The 20046-nt window shown below is 41.7% G+C and overlaps 1 protein-coding gene across 4 annotated transcripts in view; it reads left to right on the top strand.

The window, feature by feature from the left end:
* The first annotated feature begins 1746 nt into the window (after positions 1–1746).
* Positions 1747–20046, top strand: part of SFXN1 (sideroflexin 1) — a 71876-nt gene continuing 53576 nt past the window's right edge. The window contains exon 1 of one of the 4 annotated variants that reach the window (XM_037823083.1): positions 1747–1768. Coding sequence is in view for 1 of the 4 variants with exons in the window: in XM_037823080.1 (XP_037679008.1) it covers positions 6216–6221 (6 nt within the window). In the remaining 3 variants the exon portion in view is untranslated. Of the gene's footprint in view, positions 1769–5486; positions 5652–5752; positions 6222–20046 lie in introns of those variants that run through there. The other 3 variants (XM_037823082.1, XM_037823081.1, XM_037823080.1) reach the window with 3 other exon arrangements.

Here is a 20046-nt window from a genome sequence, read left to right as displayed (position 1 = left end):
TTAAAAAGTTTATTTGAAAGAAAAAATTAATTCTCACTAGATTTCCTGTTCCACCATGAGAAAACCTTCATCTTGTGATACACTCAGTAACATCTTTCCTCAGGTCACTGAACTTATGCTATGTTCAGATATGCCCCCCGTCTTTGCTGACTGAGCGTCGTTTTGTTTTGCTGTGTCCCGAAAGGTTCAAAGTCCATATTAGTATGCAAGGGTTTTGCAACCTTTGTCTATGCAAGCTTAGCAAAAGTTCCCAAACACTCAGTTTCCTTATCAACAAAGCTGAAAAAAATACCATGTTAGCTTCATGGAAGCTGTTTCTGAAAAGCCTTCATGTAAAACGGTGGTGGGAACACAATGTTGACAACTGCTTTTTATTTTTGATTCTCACTCTTCATTTCTTCTTCCTTTGTCCAACCTCCTTTTCCCACTTTTTCTAATTTGGGTGCTTTCAGCTCAAACACAACCTCTGCAGATTCCTCAGTCAATCAGGGATAGAAAGCCAACACAAATAGCTTAAAATTTTAAAAAGCATGGGGGTGGGTGAGATTTATAGGCTCATATAACTAAACTGCAAAGCCCTCATGTGGTTGGTGATAGATCTCACTTCGACATTGGCTGTGTCCCAGGCCTGAAATGATGTCATCCAACTCCGCTTTCTCACTGCTTCAGCTCTGTTTCATTTTTGCAGACTGGCAGTTTAACAATCCTAATCTCCTAACTTGACTATCCTAGTGTAAAAAAAATTTTTGAAGACCTCTCTATCCCAGGGTCTATATATAATTCAGGGCAGGATTCTATTTAGCCCAGTTTGTTTTGACTGTGGCAAATATGGGAAGATAAAGTCTCATGACTGACAATCTGACCAGAATCAAATGAAGTGAGGGAGGGGCAAGCTCCCCAAAGGAAACGGGAATACTGGAAATGCAAAAAAACCATTTATGACAGAATTTAGAAGGAAATAAATATCCCCAATTCTCTACCATTCCATGTAACTATACCTATTTACAAGATCACGTCAGCGCTCCTCCCATCAGCAGTGGATTCTATTTCCCCACTTCTGGAATCTGGGCTGGTCTTGTGACTTGCTTTGTCCTATACGATGCAGCAGAAATGATGGTGTGCCAGTTTCAAGGCTCAAGAGGTCTTGAGCAAGTCTCATTTCACTTTCCCATCTCTACCTTTGTCATGTGCATATACCCAGGCTCCACTGCTAGAGAAATGAGACATGAAACAGAGCCAAGTCTGCCCAGTTATACCAGCTAAAACCCCCAATCTGTGAAAGAGCCCAGCAAAGATCAGCAAAGTCATACAGCCAACCCATAGGCTCACCAACAAAAATAATTGTTCAATGCTGCATGCCTCTGCAGTTGATTGCTTGATTGTAATGTATCTTTCATGCAGCCATTCATAGCTATTATACTTTGTATTTAGTATACCTCCCTGCCATCCCCTTCAGCAGGAAAGCTAGTCAATCTCTCCTCTATGCTTTTGTAACACTTAGGTATACACCCCACATGTAGACTGTTACAACTGGCATGTTGAATTGTAATTGTTTATTATAATTACTTGCTTGCATGTCTATCTCCTTTTGCCCATAAGCTCTTTAAAGGGAGGAACTTTTTTTTTTTTCCTTTTCTAATCTTTGAGGTCAGCACTTGGCACAGGGCATAGTAAAGAGCAGAAGCTAGCTAAACATTCATAAGAATTCTAAGGACGAGGACTACTGCCCCAAAGCATCGTGAAACTTCTTCTAAGAGCCAAATCACCAGTAAGATGGAATATCTTCTCTTATGCTTCAGGGCCATTTGTTTTCCCTTTTCTGTCAATCACCTGAATTCATGTCTTTTCCAGGTTTTTCTGTTGGATGGTTTCTCTATCTTCTTATTAATTTGTAAACTTTTCTTATATTTTCTGGATATGTATTCTTTGCCAGATACATATGCTGAAAATATTTTCTCCTCATCTGTGCCAGTTTGGATGTATTATGTCCCCCAAAACACCATTATCTTTGATGCAATCTTGTGTGGGTGGGCTTATTAGTATTGATTAGACTGTAATTCTTTGATTGTTTCCATGGAGATGTGACCCACCCAACTATAGGTGATAAATCTGATTAGATAATTTCCATGAAGGTGTGGCCCTGCCCATTCACTGTGGGCCTTGATTAGTTTAGTAGAGCTCTATATAAGCTCAGACAGGAGGGGCGAGCTTGCCACAGCCAAGAGAGACTTTGAAGAACCCACAGGAGCTGAGGGAGGAGCTGCAGCTTACATAGTCATTTTGGAGATGGCCTTTGAAAGCAGTCTTTTGCTCCTGAGAAGCTAAGAGAGGACAAATGCCCTAAGAGCAACTGAGAGTGACATTTTGAAAAGGAGCTGCAGCTTAGAGAGGAACATACTGGGAGAAAGCCATTTTGAAACCAGAACTCCAGAGCAAAAGCCAGCCGCATGCCTTTCCAGCTAACAGAGGTTTTCCGGACGCCATTGGCCATCCTCCAGTGAAGGTACCCAATTGTTGATGCATTTCCTTGGACACTGTATGGATTTAAGACTGTAACTTTGTAACCAAATAAACCCTCTTTATAAAAGTCAATCCATTGCTGGTATTTTGCATAATGGCAGCACTGGCAAACCAGAACACTGTCTGTGAACAGTCTCACTTTTATTATGGTGTCATTGGTGAGTGTGAGTTTTTCCATTTTAATGAGATTTGACTTAGCAATCTTTCCTTTATATTGTTGTAGCAGGATAACATCTCTACTGAGGAATCTAATAATGAGGATGCTGACTCCTCTCTACGCTGCTTTCATATTTTCTGTTCTAACAGTAAAGAACCAGTTATTCCTTCTGATATAGAAGAATATTTAACAGAACTTTTACCTAAAAAACACTCAAGTACAATTTCCACATAATAAAAAGTGGAAAGGCCTTACTATAATATTTGGGACAGATGATTCATACCCTTCAAGTCTCATATTAGAAAATTATACTGAAGGAGAAGCAAAACATTTAAAAGAACTGTGAATATTTTCAAGAAAGCAGACACACCCTCTCAACCTTCTTAGATATAGATAACATATAATCACCTAGTCCTCTGTGAAAACAGAATGGGCTGCAGCTATTACTTTAATCATACAGAAGTTGTAAATAATGTAGCAAGGTTAAATACAGTCCTAATCAAATGTATGTTTACCAGTATGATGTAATGGCTAAATTAATTAATAGAATAAAATAAGAAAACTATATTAATCAGTTAGAAACAAGTAATAGTAATCTCTTTTCTAATTCTTAGACTTTATACGAGTAAAAGTATGTTACATTGCTCTTACAGAAATCATAGCTTAATTAGTAAAAGGATTTTTAGAAGTTTTACAGGCATTCAGGGCTAAGTCTCTGATAATGTGGATACCTTTCTTTGATCTTGAACCACTCATGAATTGAGATGCTTTGCTTCATGAGACATTTGTGTTCATAAGTCTTCATTTAATGTAAAAATAGAATATGATTTGATTGAATGCAAACCAAAAGTGCTATAAATTCTCTGTAACTGAGACAAGGGGGAGCTCTCTGATCTCATGTCCACCTGTGTCTGGAGGATTGGGGGCTCCTAGGCTTGGTAATGTATCAATTAATTATTACATTGTTAACTTGTTCCTTTTTACCTTAAGTGCTCCTTTAGTAAAAATGTGTTAAAGGGGAATTCTTGTCTTGAGTGCTCTTTACTTTTAAATTATTGTCTGTCCCTGCACTCTTAATTGAGTGGGAAGGTACTTGAGGAAGCCCAAACCCATTAAATCATGACCTGATTAAGCTCAGGCCTTTTCTAATGGAGATCCTAGGTTTGGGATGTAAAGAGATGAACTTGTGACATTGTCAACCTAGCAACAACAAATTAAGCTGCATGGCAATAAAGGCATTTATTTGGGGTGATTAGAATTGCAATTTGGGGATCACAGATTCAGATAGCAACTTGTTTCCCACCTTCATTTCTAGGTAAGGATTTTTAAAGGAAAAGAAGATTAGATAAGTTGTTTGTGGTTGATGGGTATTTGGGGTACTCTGATTGTCCCCCAGGTTAGACAGTTAACTGGGTTCATTATCTTGTGGGTTTTTTTGTTGTTGTTGTTGTTTGTTTTTGTTTTGTTTTGTTTTGTTTTTGTGGTGTCCAGATGTCCTTTGGGTTTTCAGGGACATTGTTGCTTGAGGCTTTGCCTACTGTGGCAGTTTGTGAGACCTACCTAAGGGTAACCTCCAAAATGACCTCTCCACTCCATTTGAAATCTCTTAGCCACAGTAACTCTATTTTGTTTTATTTCTTTTAACAATATTTTGTTCTTTTTGTGTTTATTTAAGAATGCCTCCTCTATCCTAGGGTCATAAACATACCTTCCTAGATTGTCTGCTACAAATTTAGAAGTCTTGGGTCTTTAATTGCCTGGAGCTTTGTGTATGACACAAGGTAAGGATCCCATCATCCTAGTATCCTTTAAAGAATATCTAACCTTTCTCCCTCTATCAGAGAGGCCAGGTTTCTATATATGCAGAAGCCCACATCCAGCATCTCTATTCGGTTCCATTAAGTTCTTTGCTTTTCCTGCACAATCGCACGATCTCGTTTATTTACCAGCACCTATAACAGGTTTTGTATCTGTAAGCTGAGTCACTCCACCTTGTTCTGTCTTCAAAATTGTCTTGGCTAGTTCCGGCTCTTTATTTTTCCATGTCTCTTACAGTCACCTTTTCAAGCTATCCACACACACTGTCATCCACACTAGAGTTGTCAGAATTATATTTGGAACTGCATTACATTAGAGGGTTAATTTGGGGAGACATCTTTAAAAATAGAATCTTCCTATCCATGATCATGATGTATTTTATCACTCACTAGATTTCATCTGCCTTCAAAATATGCCCAGAATCCAATACTTCTCACCATCTCCAGTGTTACCAGCCTGGACCAAACCCATCATCATCTCACCCCTGGCTTACCCCAATAGCCTCCCTACTGACCTCACGTCAGGTCTGTTCTCCCCATAACAGCCAGAGTGGTTCTTTTCAAGGCATAAATCAGGCCATGCCACTTGTACCACCTAAAAATCACCTTGTAGCATCAGTGGTTCCACCCTTTGGGAAACACTGGTTTAAAGAAATTAACGAGTGAGTGAATGAATGAATGAATGAATGATGACTTTATGCAAGACCCTGAGAATAAAGAAATGATTGAGGGGTAGTCCAACAAGGAAAACCAAAATGGAACACAATGGCTTTATCCTGAGCAGGGCTCTGCGCCACAGTGAGCATGAACTTGGGAGTCCCTGATTGCAGACGCGAGGCGGACGAGGAACCCCAAGCTAAGGCGCGGGCCAGGGGCGGGCTGGAGCGTGGGAACAAGGAGCGCGGATCTCCGGGCCTCCCGCGCGCGGCCGCCGACCTGGTCCAGCCAGGCCTCGCGGCATCCTGGTCCGGGGCGCGCGCCCGCCAGCTCGGAGACGCGCTCCGAGGACGTGCTCCGGGGCGGCGGAGGCGCGCAGGGCCGCCGTGGCGGGAGAAGCGCTTCCGGTGGCGGCTGAGGCGGCGCTGAGCGGGACCTGCGAGCTGCGCGGGCGGCGGCTCCCGGGAAGCGGTGAACTGCAGGAGGAGGCTCTCGCCAAGGTGGGTGGGGAAGGCGCAGGAAGCATGGCTGAGGCGCGCGGGCTGAACGGGGGGCGCGCGCCTATGGGCCGGTTGCGTGGAGACTCCCCCGAGCTCGGAGGTCGGAAGCCCCAGCGTGGAGCTGGGGACTCCCCGATCCTGGGGTCTCTTGTACCTTGGGGACCCTTGCACCTTGGGGACTCCTGCAACCTGCAGCCCCCTGTCATCAAGGCTGCCTGACAGCTCCCCATCTACAGCATGTCCTCCGCGCGCCCTCGCGGCCCCCACGGTGGGGCGAGTCTCGCCCCTGAGGTGAGGGGGCTCGGCCCCTCCACAACCTCCGCGCGCTGTGCCATGCTGTCCCCGTTGGCGGCGTGACGAAACTCGCTTCGGGGAGGACACCCAAGATGGCTGCCGCGGGAACAGGCCACAGCGCGGGGGGCGCGAGCGATTGGTAGGTGACCAGGTGGTCCCGACCCCCACGCTCCTTAGCTCTCGGCTTCCGTGCCCGGTACAGAGCTGGGCGAGGGGTCAGAGAGACCACCGGCCCCTGTCCTGGAGCTCACTATTTAGCGGGCAGGAGAGATGCAAGTAAGTAGATTCTTGGAATAGTGGTAGTCGCTCGTGGCCCTTGCATTTCCGTGCTTTCCTCTCTGATCTTTCTAAGTGTCTCAGATCGCGAACCTTCCGTGAATGATGAGAACCACAATATCTACTGTGTGTGTGTGTGTGCCAGGTGATTTGGGTCCATTTATTTTTACAATCTTCCAGCCCCATAATCCAGATGAAGAAGCTGGGGCTCAGAGAAGTTGAGTAACCTGCCCACGGTCACACAGCTGGCCATCTGTAGAATAAGGTCATCTGAGTCTCAGCTTAAGTGCTACCTCCTCAAAGATGCCTTCCCTTGCCTATGCTGTCTAAAATTGTACCCCCTCCTGCACACATCCTTTGTTACATTACCCCTGTGCTTTTTCTTTCATAGCATTTGTCACCTGTTGTAATTAACTATTTGCTTCTTTTATTCTCTCCAAAATGGACAAGGCCTTTGTCTTGTTCACCTGTCTATCCCCCTAGCAATTGCCTGCATAAAGTAGGCCCTCAGTGAGTATTTGTTGAGTGCCTGAATGAAAAATCCCAGCTCTCCTTGACTTGGGAGCCCTGGCACTTAACTACTCCATGGGCAACAGCCTCTGAAGCCACATGGCATTTTATTTGTATACTTTCATCACATTTCTAATCCCTCTTCTGCCTTGCCTTCTAGATTTTGACTTGAGTGCCTGTGGGTTTTATCTTCCTTTGTCCATCCTCAGTTTACTGAGTGTCTTCTGTGTTCCAGGCTTTGTAATAACAGGTGCAAAGTGGGGTATGCAGGTAAATAAGAAGGCTCTGCAATTCTTATGGCACTGGCTGCAAACTTGATATATATGACATATAAGTTGAGAAGAACTTTTGAGGGGGATAAGTGGAGACTCTATTGGACATTTCAGGGGCTTGAGTAGGTCCTTCTTTCCCTCATAACTGCAGGTATCTCACTTGCAAAAATAATGGTGTTTGGAGAGGTGGTTCGATCAGTTCCCATCCAGCTATAATGTAAAATTGCACTAAATATATATTCAGGGATTATATTGAATGTGCAGGCTCTTAGGGTGCATAGGCCTTCAGAAAGGGGATATCTGTGGCTGCAATGGAGGAAAAATGTATAGCAAATGGTGGCTGTAATGCAGGGACAGTAAATGTATAGCACATGGTGGCTATAATGCAGGGACAGTAAAATGTTTAGAATGCTCTCAATATTCTGGAAAGTTTTATGAAATTCCATGAGGATGAATATAGAAAGTTTCTCTCTGCATGGAAGGCTGAGAGGACAGCTAGGGCAAGGTTGGGAGCAGCGACCATTAGAGCAGACTCACCACCCAAGTTCTTTGCTTTATGATGCCTTAAAATGAAATACAGCATCTGTACCCTACTATGCAAGCAGCAGTGAACTGTATTTAGCTGGGGTGTGAACATGGGTGAGACCGACCTTTCATGTGTGGTTAAAAGTAAGAAACCAGCAGTAGGAAATTGTTAAAAAGACTTGCCTAAAAAGTGAAAAATCACTAGAATATGTATCAAAGTACTCGTATTGATACAAAGTCTAAAGTTGTTTTTGTTTTTTTTTTTTTTCCAATTTAACTACTGTTAATGAGTACAATGCTTTCATAGATTTCAGTATATAGAATCTTTTGGTTGATTCTGTTAAGTGGGTGGTAAAATATTCAACTGAATATGTCCACAACATTACAGTTTGGTGGCATTTTTATCATTTTTACAGGCTGATGCCACCATCCAAAAATGGAAACTGGTAGAGATTTTCTTTTAATGGTTGTAAGCTCCACCACCCTGAGATACTGCTTAAGAAACCCAAGACCAAAGTTTATCTTGAGGACTGGAACATAAGCAGTAAATGATTGTCACATGGGGCTTTTAAAGCTAATATAATGGTGGGCCCTTCACTGAAGGGGTTGGGAGAGAAAGGGTGGAAGGCAAGTCTTCTCCATATCTTTCTGATCCTAGACAGGCCCCACTTCATATAGAACTGTCCCAGCAATAGAGGGGAACATCCAACAGAAAGCCATTGCTGAGTGGAAAGACTCTTTGAAAGAGTCTGATTGTTTGCACAGGATTCTGTTTCCCGATCCATAATTAATTTCGTCTCCTGTGTGAAGGGATGCTGCGAAAAATTAGGCAGATGGCCAGCCCTAAGCCAAACAAATTAGTAAATTCACTTTTTGGGCTCCTTCAGTTAGTGTGATTGTCCTTTGGAGACAGATCCCCTCTGGCATCCAAAGGGTGAGAAGTTCGAGAAAGTTAGACAATTAATACTACCTCCAGGCTGTGCCGCTTTGGGCGTGGCGCTTAATTTCTCTGGATAATTCTCAAAACAGGATTGAATATTTTGGAGGGCTGTTAAAGAGGATTTAGTGCACTAATATTGTATGTAAAACCCAGTGTCTGGAATGTAATGGACACTTGGTCATCTAAAGCTTCCCTGGGTGGGGAACACCAATGACTGCAACAGGTTGTTTCACACCTGCCTGGCCCTAACTAAACAAACTGGGCAGTGATGCCCTTTCTCTCCTCTTTCAAAGGCAGCAGTTGTAACCAACAACAAACTTCCATTTTAATAGCTTAGTTGCCAGTGTTCATCTTTAGGCCTCAGAGTTCAAGGTTGTTAATAAATAATTCCCTGACAAAGCACATTCCCTGCTGTTTTGGTTTGCTAAAGCTGCCAAAATGCAATATACCAGAAATTGGCTGGCTTTTAACAATGGGGATTTATTAACTTAAATTTATGGTCCTTAGGCCATGAAAATGTCCAACTGAAGGCATCAATAGGATGATACCTGGACTCTAAAGACAAGCTGCCAGTATCAGGGACATTTCTGTCACATGAGAAGACACATGGCCAGCGTCTGCTGGTCCTTCTCTCCCGTGTTTCACTGCTTTCAGTTTCTGGCTTCAGTGGCTTCCTCTCTGAGCGTCTGTGGGTTCTCTCTTAGCTTCTCTGGGGCTTTTCTCTATGAGCATCTCTTAATTTCATCTCTTAGCTTCTCTATGTATTATATCCTCTTATAAAGGACTCCAATAAGAGGATTAAGACCCACCTTGAATGGGCTGGTTCACATCTCAATTGAAAGAACCTAATCAAAAGGTCCCACCCACAGTAAGTCTGTACCCACAGGAATGGATTAAAAGAACATAGCCTTTTCTGGTGTACATAACAGCTTCAAACTACCACAATTGCTAACCTGTTTTCTGTGAAATATTGGAAGGTTCTCCTCCCCACCATGCCCCAGTTTCTTGGCATGGAGCTAAAAGCTTGAGATGAAGCTTATCTTGGAGAAAATTTCTTTTTCTAAGACATTTCCAGTCATCTTCAAGAAGCTGTGGCAGCCAAGCTCCTTCTTCCCCTTCCTCTCCCCAAATTGCCTGCAAAACTGGCTTTTTGAAGATGGTCCTACCTCAGTGTAACACTTCAGAATTCATAAAGGTTAGTATAGCCCTGGTTTATACCTCAGCTTGCTAATCCTACTAACTTAGTGAGCCACTCTCATCTCCCATTTTATAGATGAGAAAATTGAGGCTCAGAAATGCAAAGTGCCTTGCCCAGAGTTACATGCCTAGAAAGGAAGTGACAGAATCAGGACTTCAGATTGTCTTCGTTCAAGTTCAGTTCTCTATCCATAGGTTGTCAGGATAGGGACTCAGGAGAATGGGCCACAGGCCGGCAGCCTCCCTGGACAGAAACCAGTCAGAAAGAACAGGTCAAACCAAAACAAATAGCCACGGAGTCTTCTGAATATTTATATTGCCCCTATATGAGGATAAGAATCTTCCCTTAACTGTTAGGTCATTCTTTCTTTCTCTTTTTTTTTTTTTTTTTTTTTTTTTTGTCGGTGGGGGGGATACAACATAAAATTTCCCATTTAAACTACTTTTAAGCATACAATTCAGTGGTATTAATTACATCAAGGTGTTGTGTTACCATCACCACCATCCATTACCGAAATTTATCCATCACCCTAAACAAACTCTGTACCTAGTAAGTAATAACTTCCCATTCCACCTCCAGCTCCTGCTAACCTATACTCTTACTTTCTGTCTTGCTGAATTTGAATGTTCTAGTTTTCATATAAGTGATACCATACAATATATGTTCTTTTGTGTCTGACTTATTTCATTCAACATGATGTCTTCAGGGTTCATCCATGCAGTAGCATGTATCAGAACTTCATTCCTTTTCATGGCTGAATAATATTCCATTGCATGGATATGCCACATATAGTTTATCCATTCATCTCTTGATGGACACTTGGGTTGCTTCCACTGTTTGGCTATTGTAAATAATGCCTCCATGAACATTGGTGTACAAATATGTCTCTGAATCCCTGTTTTTCATTTTTTTGGGGTATATACCTGGAAGTTGAATTGCCAGGTCATATGGTAATTCTATGTTTAACTTTTTAGGATCTGACAAACTGTTTTCCACAGCAGCTACACCATTTTACATTCCCACCAGCAACGTAGGAGTCTTCCTGTCCTCACTACCACTTATTCATTTCCATTTTTTCAGTAAATATATATATTTTTAATATACAATATATATTATTTTTATTTGTGAACACTCTATACCCAACAAGCAAAACTTCTCCTCCACCACCTTCTCCCATTTCCTGGTAACCTCTAATTTATTTTCTGTCTCTGAAAATTTGCAATTCCAAATATATTTTATCAGTAACATTATGTAATATTTGTCTTTATGTGCCTTGCTTATTTCACTAAGCATAATGTTTTCAAGGATCTTCCATATTGCAGCATGTCTCAGAATTTCATTCCCTTTTATGGCTGAAAATATTCCATCGTGTGTAAGTATGTACCACATTTTGTGGATCCATTCATTTATTGATGGTCACTGGGTTATGCCCACCTTTTGGCTATTGTGAATAATGCTGCTATAAACACTGGTGTGCAAGTATCTGTTTGAGACCCTGTTTTCACTCTCTTTGGGTATACACCCCGAGTGGAATTGCTGGGCCATATGATAATTCTATATATAACTTTCTGAGGAACTGCTATATTGCTTTCCACAGTGGGTGCACCAGTTTACATTTCCACCAACAATGCACTAGAGTTCCAATATCTCCACATCCTCTCTAACACTTGTTATTTTCCATTTTTAAAATAATAGTCCTCCTTGTGAGTATGAAGTGGTATCTCATTGTGGTTTTGATTTCCATTTCCCTAATGGCTAATGATGTTGAGCATCTTTTCATGTGCTTATTGGCCATTTGTATATCCTCTTTGGAAAAATATCTGTCCAAGTCCTTTGCCCGTGTTGTGCTTTTTGTTTTTTTTTAACGTTGTATTTCAAAGGGCAGATAAGTATTTCGCTAGGCAACAGCCAGGGAAACAGATGGCCAGAGGACAATTTGAGTTTATCTTAATAAATAACAAAATACCATTTACATTGCTTAAAACTTCACATAACCCATTTTAAGTAGATAAAATCCACTCTGTTGCTTTGTACCTAAAAACAACTCCCAGGCATTTGTGTGTGTCTCAGAGTGAAGCAAATCACTGAGCTTGAGGCAGCGTCATGCACAGCCAGGCTGTGACTGTGACACCCCCACCCCCACCCAGGTCCCCTCTGCAGGAGACCAGCAGCTTTAGAGACTGCTGATTATAGCAGTAATGGCCTCGAAGCTTGGCGGCAAACACAAAGCTTCCAGAATAACCACAGAATTCCATGGCTGGCATTTCCTGACATGCCTCAGGCCAGTCGGCCAGTGTGGAAGCTTCATTGTTCACATCTTGAAATCTGGACATCTTGAGTCAGAACAGTGCCTCAGGGCAGGGTGGCAGAGTCTTTGGGGTAATATGGTGGGTCCAGATTCTGTCTTGGTTTGTACTTTGGTTATCAGGTTTTCTAGCATCATTTGAGAGGTTGAGCTCAGTTGTGTGCTTGCTAACACCCCTTTGCTGGCAGGTATTTTCACATATGTCCTCATATCCTAATGTTTTTCACACAGCATATTCAAGTTCTCTGGAAATGTCAGACACATGTGTTGCCCCCATCCCTGGCATGCCTTTGCCCATTTTTTAATTGAGCTCTCTGTCTTTTTGTTGTTGCATTGTAAAAGTTCTTTATATATTAAACCCTTATCAGGTATAGGGTTTCCAAATATTGTCTCACATTATGTTGTCTGTTCACTTTCTTGATAATGTCCTTTGATGCACAAACATTTTTTATTTTTATGAAGTTGAAGTTATCTAATTTTTCTTTTGTTGCTTGTGGTTTTGGTGTGAAATCTAGGATTCCACTGCCTAATACAAGGTCTTGAAGGTATTTCCCTTTGTTTTCTTCTAAGGGTTTTATAGTTTTAGCCCTTACATTTAGGTCGTTGATCTATTTTGAGTTAATTTTTGTATATGGTATAAAGTAAGGATCCACTTTCATCCTTTTGCCTATGAAAATCCAGTTTTCCTGGCAACATTTATTGAAAAGGCTATTCTTTCCCTATTGAGTGTATTTGGCATCCTTGTCAAAAACTAATCAGCCATGGATGTGTGGGTTTATTTCTGAATTCTCAATTCTATTCCATTGGTCTACATATCTGTCATTGTGCTAGTACCACACTGTTTTGACCACTTTACCTTTGTGATAAGTTTCAAAATCAGGAAATGTGAGTCCTCCAACTTTGTTCTTTTTCAAAATTGTTTTGCCTGTTTGGAGTCCTTAACCCTTCCATATAAATTTGATGATTCCATTTCTGCAAGAATGCTGTTGGAATTTTGTTTGGAATTGCATTGAATCTATAAATTGCCTTGGATAATATTAACATCTTGTCTCTAGTAAGCCTTTTGATCCACAGGATATCTTTCCATTTATTTAGTTCATCTTTAACTTCTTTTAGTAAAGTTTTGTAGTCTTCCTTGTATAAGTACTTAATGTCCTTAGTTAAATTTATTCGTAAGTATTTTATTCTTTTACTTGCTATTGTAAATGGAATTGTTTTCTTGATTTCCTTTTTTGGTTGTTCATTGCTGGTGTATAGATTTTTGTACCCTGCCACTTTGCTGAATTCATTTATTAGCTCTAGTAGCTTTCTTATAGATTCATTGGGATTTTCAATATATAGGGTCATGTCATGTGCAAATAGGAGTAGTTTTACTTCTTTCTAATTCAGATGTCTTTTCTTTCTTTTATGAATAATAGCAGTGAAAGCAGGCAAGTCATTCTTTTTTATTATTATTATTATTTCCATATTCTTTCCAACATAGTGTTTCCTAAAGTTACCTTGTCATAGGATAACCCTGGTGAACTTCTTAAGAAGCTGATTCCTACACTCTTCTGTATCTACTGAATCAGAATATCCAGGGAGATGCTTTCATGCTCACCATGAAAGAGCAGTGGTTCTGGAGCCAAGTGGCCCATGTGCACATCCTGGACCACCATTTATTTGAGAAGCCCCATCCCCTCCCCCCCACCGGTAACCACCTTCATGTGTAAAAGGAGGATGGTGACAGCTGGGAGGATGAGAGAAGATAATTGTTGTGGTTTGCTAATGCTGCCCTTCTGCAAAACACCAGAAATGGATTGGCTTTTATAAAAGGGGGTTTATTTGGTTACACAGTTACAGTCTTATGGAAATAAAGTGTCCAAGATAACACCTGAACAATCGGGTACCTTCGCTGGAGGATGGCCATTGGCATCCGGAAAACCCCTGTTAGCTGGGAAGACACATGGCTGGTGTCTGCTCCAAGTTCTGGTTTCAAAATGGCTTTCTCCCAGGATGTTCCTCTCTAGGCTGCAGCTTCTCTCCAAAATGTCACTCTCAGTTGCTCTTGGGGCATTTGTCCTCTCTTAGCTTCTCCGGAGCAAAAGTCTGCTTTCAAAGGCCATCTCCAAAATGTCTCTGTAAACTGCAGCTCCTCTCTCAGCTCCTGTGCATTCTTCAAAGTGTCCCTCTTGGCTGTAGTAAGCTCACTCCCTCTGTCTGAGCTTATATAGTGCTCTAGTAAACTAATCAAGGCCCACGCTGAATGGGCGGGGCTACACTTCCCATGGAAACCATCCAATCAGAGCTATCACCCACAGTTGGGTGGGTTGCATCTCCATGGAAACAATCAAAGAATTACAATCTAATCAACACTAAACATCTGCCCACACAAGATTGCATAAAAGATAATGGCATTTTGGGGAACACAGTACATCCAAACCAGCACAATAATATAAGGAAAGCTCTGAGGATATGTATCTATTAAATGTTAGTAGTTATTATTAGGAAATATTATCCTCATTTTATTGATAAAGATACAGTTGCTTGGAGCAGTTGGATAACATGAAAAGGGCGCAGAGTAGTTGGTGGTCCTGGGATTTGAACTCAGATCAGCTAATCCACTAGCTTTTCTACAAACCTCTTCCCCTAACACCTCCATCCAGGATTAGAGGAGAGCAGCCGGGAGCCAGGAATTCAAGTCAAGCTAACCACTCATTCAGTGCAATTCTTTGGAAACTAAATAGATCACCATGGCCTAATTGTGGTGAACTGTTAACTAGACACTAAGAATAATGCATGGGGGGTGGTGTTCCAGGTCCTGGGGGTCAAGGAATGGGGGTCCCCTGCCCTTGCAAAGCTACATGCTGACTGTGGTCTCAGGCAAGGTGTCTAACCGTAAAACAAAGGTGGCATGCCCTTCCACTATCACAGAATTGTTCACAAGTATTGTCATGTAAAAAACACATTATCATTTATCATATGCAACCAATTTGGGCTCATATTCCTAAGAACTTTAATAATTGGAGGAAAAAAAGATGTTACTTATTTCTAGTAGGCCTAGAGTAATAATATATGACTGTATTATGAATATAGAATCTTTTGTCATGCTACTCATTGGCTTTAAAACTTATAAATTGTGTGACTGAGTTATTGTGGATATCAAAGCAGGTCTACTCTATTGAAATCTTGGGCATGCGTTGAAAGGTGTGTATGGATTTGTATACCAAAGAGTCATTCATATCAGTCTACAATAAGACTTGCCCAGATTAGTAATCTAGTAATTCAGTTTAAGACATCAGCAAAGTTGGGTGATGTCCATACAAAATTTGCTGAATATGTGAAGGGTGACCACAAGTGTGTTTGGGGAAATTGGGACTGTATTCATAGATGATATTTTATTTTTCAACTTACCATTTGCTGTGTATGAGGGGGTCTTTCCAAATCCAGAACTAAGCCAGTATTGGATAATGAGAGTGTTTTGTTTTTTAATTTTTAATTTTTTGTTGGATATTAAATATATAAATTAATTTTATTTATGAATTAATGATTAGAAATCATTTGAGAAGTTTCTTTTGATGAGGCTCCATGAGGCTTATATTTGCCAAAAATTCTTAGCTAAGAGGTGAATTTTAGCAGGGTTTTTTTCCCCTGTCTAAGAGATTATTTCTGTCACCTTTTAGGGGTTAATTAATATATCAACATATATAAGCTGTAAAATAATTTCTTTAGGAGTGACTCATTAAATAGAGTATAATGCTATAATTATTAATGATGTCAGATAACTGACATCCTCAGTTCATTGTAAGTGAGAGTCTTCAAATGATAAAGCCTTAAAGTGACTTTGCTTCTTAGTGCAAGTGGTATCAGTCAACCACAGGGAAAAAAAATTTAATCCCACTTTTCCCTCCCATACAAAACAAAACTTTTTTAATGCCTGTAAAATCCAAAATTTTCTTTAAAATCATTCATGAAAAAAAAATTCTCAATCAAGATTAACATCTCAATTAGTCAAGCATCAGGAAGTTACATTACAGCTATATAACAGGCAAAGAAACCTCTTTCCCCAGTCATTTCCATCGAATGCCTTCATTCCAGAACCTGCAGCCTCTCTCGCTTCTCTAGGATTCCCAGTTCATCATTTCTTCAGATCATGGAAACTGAATTTGTTGACCACCAGAAAGGAGTTAACAAGATTCTGTGTAAACATTCTGCTGTTGACCATCTGCAGTTAAGGCAGCCAGTACCTGGCTTCGTCGGTGCCTCCTCTTTAAGCCCTTTACTTCGTCTGTCTGTAGGTGCATCAGTTCTACCCACTCCTGCCTCTCTTTTCATAACCTTGGAATTTCCCAAGGGATTGTTTCAGATGTTCTCCACAACCATCCAAGCCTAAGGCAAATACAGCTAGGAGACTGTCCTTCCCATTGGTTGTCATTTCTCTTGATTGCGTCTTTCACTTGCTTCAGATATTAAAAAGCTGAGGAACTCACTCATGCCACCTTAAACATGTTCGTTTGCATCTTCTGCAATCTTTCACCGTGGCGGTATGGCATCTTCCATCGTTCTTGCCACATCCATCGGAAGATACATACGTTATTCTCTGCCACTTTCTTTTGGAACATTTGTCTTGGTGCTGGTTCAGGCTGTCCACGGTGTCACCAGGAGGCTCTGTAAACTGACTTCTTCCAGGGCAGCTGGCACTCCCTAGTTGAGAAGCATCTGTGGGAAAACTGCCACCACCTGTTGTCTTGAAGTAGCATCTAGAACCGTGTTGACAGCGGCACTTAAAGCCATCGGGGCCCAATTTCAGCCTTGGCAGTAAGTCCAGGAACTGCAGTGTGCCAGACTGTGGGGAGACCAAATCCACTTCTCAGGGCCAGTACCGGGGACCCCCCATCCACCCCTCCTCGGTGGCTGGTGTGGCCCCGGCCCCACGGCTGGGTGCAGTGGACTGGTCAGTGGCGCGTATGCTGGGATGGGTGCATCCCTCTGACTCTATATCCCGGTGCTGGGGGCGCAGGTCCCCGTGCCCAGTGCCTCCCTCCTGCCAGCCCCGGCCGGCTGTGCCCCGGTGGGCAGGCACCAGGTGCTCCCCAGGGACCCCCACGCGCTGCCAGGGGCTGGGGGCCTGGGCCATGCCCCTGCGGCCACGCCTTGGTGCCCTCTTCTCAGCTTTGAAACCAAGCTCAGTGGAGGTCTCGCAGGCCCAGACCCGGGGCAGGTGGGTGGTAGGGGAGTGGATCCTGTGCCCCACTGTGCTTTAGGATGGGATAGGAAATCAGGTTTTTTTTTTCAAGTGAGACTCTTGGTTATCGAAACTGTTCAGTTTTTTTAGAATGGAGAAGGTGAATCCTGTTTGTGTCCTTGAGGGTGGAAGTTCATGCTTGAAGAAAAGTCTTGTTTAATTGAAGCATGGGAACCATAGTTAATAATTTAAAAATGTTACCTGGCTGGAGATCATCTGTCTTTGTAAGAATGTAACTATGACATCCCCTATTGGTCTTTATGTTTTTGCAAATCTGGGGGTGGGGAGGGACATCATCAAGCCTGGTTGGTATTTCTTGTTTTTTTTTGCAGAATATAACATATATAATTGCAACTTTCCAAGTGCAATTTAACAAGTAGTAAGAAAATGTTTCAAAGAATATTAGAGATTACAATTCCACTGTTTCAGTTATTTCCTTATTATGAAATATAGCATGTATACAAAAAGGTAATATTTTTCAAAGTATGATATAACAAGTAGATATATAGGAAATTTCCAAAGTTATTATGAGTTATAGTACCATATTTTCAGTTATTTCCTTATTGTGAAATACAACATATATACAAAAAGGTATAGCTTTCAAATTACCATTTAACAAGTAGCTATAGAACAAATTTCAAAGGATGCTATGGGTTACAGTTCCACCCTTTCAATTCTTTCCTTCTAACTATTCTAATACCTTAGCAACTAAGAAAAAGAAAATTATATAAATATCCAGTATTCATAATCCTTTGTTAAATTCCATCATGTCTGTTGCTACCCCTTCCTCTAGTTTAATCACTTTCCCAGTCTTCAGGAATATATAGGCAATACTGGTTGGTATTTCTTAATGCCAGTATAGTGCTGTTTGAAAGCCTTCTTCATAGGGAAAATAGTGCCGTGTGAATTTCCTATGACTGCCATAACAAATGACTGCAAAGTCATAGCTGGGAACAACACATACTTATTATCCTACAGTTCTGCAGATCAGATGTCTAAAATGCATTGGCATTCCTTCTGGAGGCCCTAGGGGAAAATCCGGTTCCTGGCTTTTCCTGCATTCCTTGACCCTGGCCCGGCATCAACTCTACCCTCGGCTCTCATTGTCACCTCTCCTTGTCTCATTCCCCCTGTCCTGTCTCTGTCTTTCCCTCATAAGGAACCTCGTGGTTACATTGAACCACTCTCCCCCCGCCCCGAGTAATCCAGGATAATCTCCCGACCTCAAAATCTTTACCTTCATCACATCAGCAGAGCCCCTCATTGCCATGTAAGGTGACAGTCACAGGTCTGTGGTTTTGGATGTGCACTTCTGGGGGGGGGGGGGGTGGATTATTCTGACTTCCACAGGTGCGTCAAGGTCAATGAAAGTGAGCTTTTAGTGTCAGGTTTTGGGGGTGCTTGACCAGGATGAGTCAGAAGATAAGCAGTTGGAGCCAGCAACCCTGCTTCCTCCCCAGGGAGATGAGGGGTGGCTGTGAGTGACAGCTCAGAATCATAATGTCCTTGTCTATGAAAAGTGCATAGTATGCTTGAAGCACACAGTTGTGAGAATTGAGATCAGGTCAGCCTTGGCGCATAGTAGGAGCTTGCACTCTTAGGCAAGCAACTAGCCCAATTCCTCGTTTGTAGCAGAAACTCCAAAATGTGGGGTTTTCTTTCCCCATCTCCTTCCTTTTTCTTTCCTGTTAAAGAAAATACTTCCGTACAGCCTCCTCCACCACATCCTTCTCTCACTCACTGGTGTGGGGCAGTCACCATAACATTATTGTAGTACAGAACTTGATAGCATGAGTAGACAGTTTTTATTTAAAGGAAAAAAGGAAGGAGGCCTCAAAATATCAGTTCTGTGCAAACATTAATAGGTAGCATACATTGGGGGAAAAAATAGCTGAAAGAGAATAGAAATTCAATGCCCTGGGGTCCAGGCCTGCTTTGGAACCTCCCACCCCCCAGCACCAGTCATACAGCCTGAGTAGTTATTTTTCCTTATGGACCCGTTTCCCCATCCATAGGAGGAGCACATGGGTCTGGATTATTTTCAAGACCCTATCCAGCTCTTCCACGATTATGAAATATTCATTTTATAAAGGCGCTGTAATTTTTTTTTAATTCATTTTATCGAGATATATTCACATACCATGCAGCCATACAAAACAAATCATACATTCGATTGTTCACAGTATCATTACATAGTTGTGCATTTATCCCCCAAATCAATCCCTGACACCTTCATTACCACACACACAAAAATAACAAGAATAATAATTAAAGTGAAAAAGGGCAATTAAGGTAAAAAAGAACACAGGGTGCCTTTTTTTGTTTGTTTTTTTCCTTCCTCCATTTTTTACTCATCCATCCATACACTGGACAAAGGGGAGTGTGGTCCATATGACTTTCCCAATCACATTGTCACCCCTCATAACCTACATTTTTATACAATCATCTTCAAGATTCAAGGCGCTGTAATTTAAAAATGATATCATGATTTGCAACAACTCGCCCTAAATGTAGCTTCTTTGTTTTAATTTGATAAATTGAAGGTGGTTTACCATTACGGACCAGGACTGTATGAAATCCCCATTTTAAATTTAGGGGGAATTATTTATGTCAAGCATGAAGGAGAAAGAGTGATAGAATTATACTTGAAAGGGAAAAATGATTCCTTGGAATTGTTATTTTGGTACTCACTTTTTTGAGAAAAAAATAGATACCAGGCCTGAGGGAAGGGACAGGCAGGGCAGAGAAGGAAGTGGATCATGGGCTCGTGAGTCTGGTTCTCGGAGAACTGGGGGTCTGCATCCAGAGTGCCCCCAGAATCACCTGCCCACCTTCTGCTAGACATGCTGGG

The sequence above is a fragment of the Choloepus didactylus genome (genome assembly GCF_015220235.1).
Source record: "Choloepus didactylus isolate mChoDid1 chromosome 11 unlocalized genomic scaffold, mChoDid1.pri SUPER_11_unloc1, whole genome shotgun sequence".
Taxonomy (NCBI): Eukaryota; Metazoa; Chordata; class Mammalia; order Pilosa; family Megalonychidae; genus Choloepus; species Choloepus didactylus.
The sequence above is the reverse complement of the archived record's forward strand: the minus strand, read 5'-3'. Positions and strand labels throughout refer to the sequence as shown.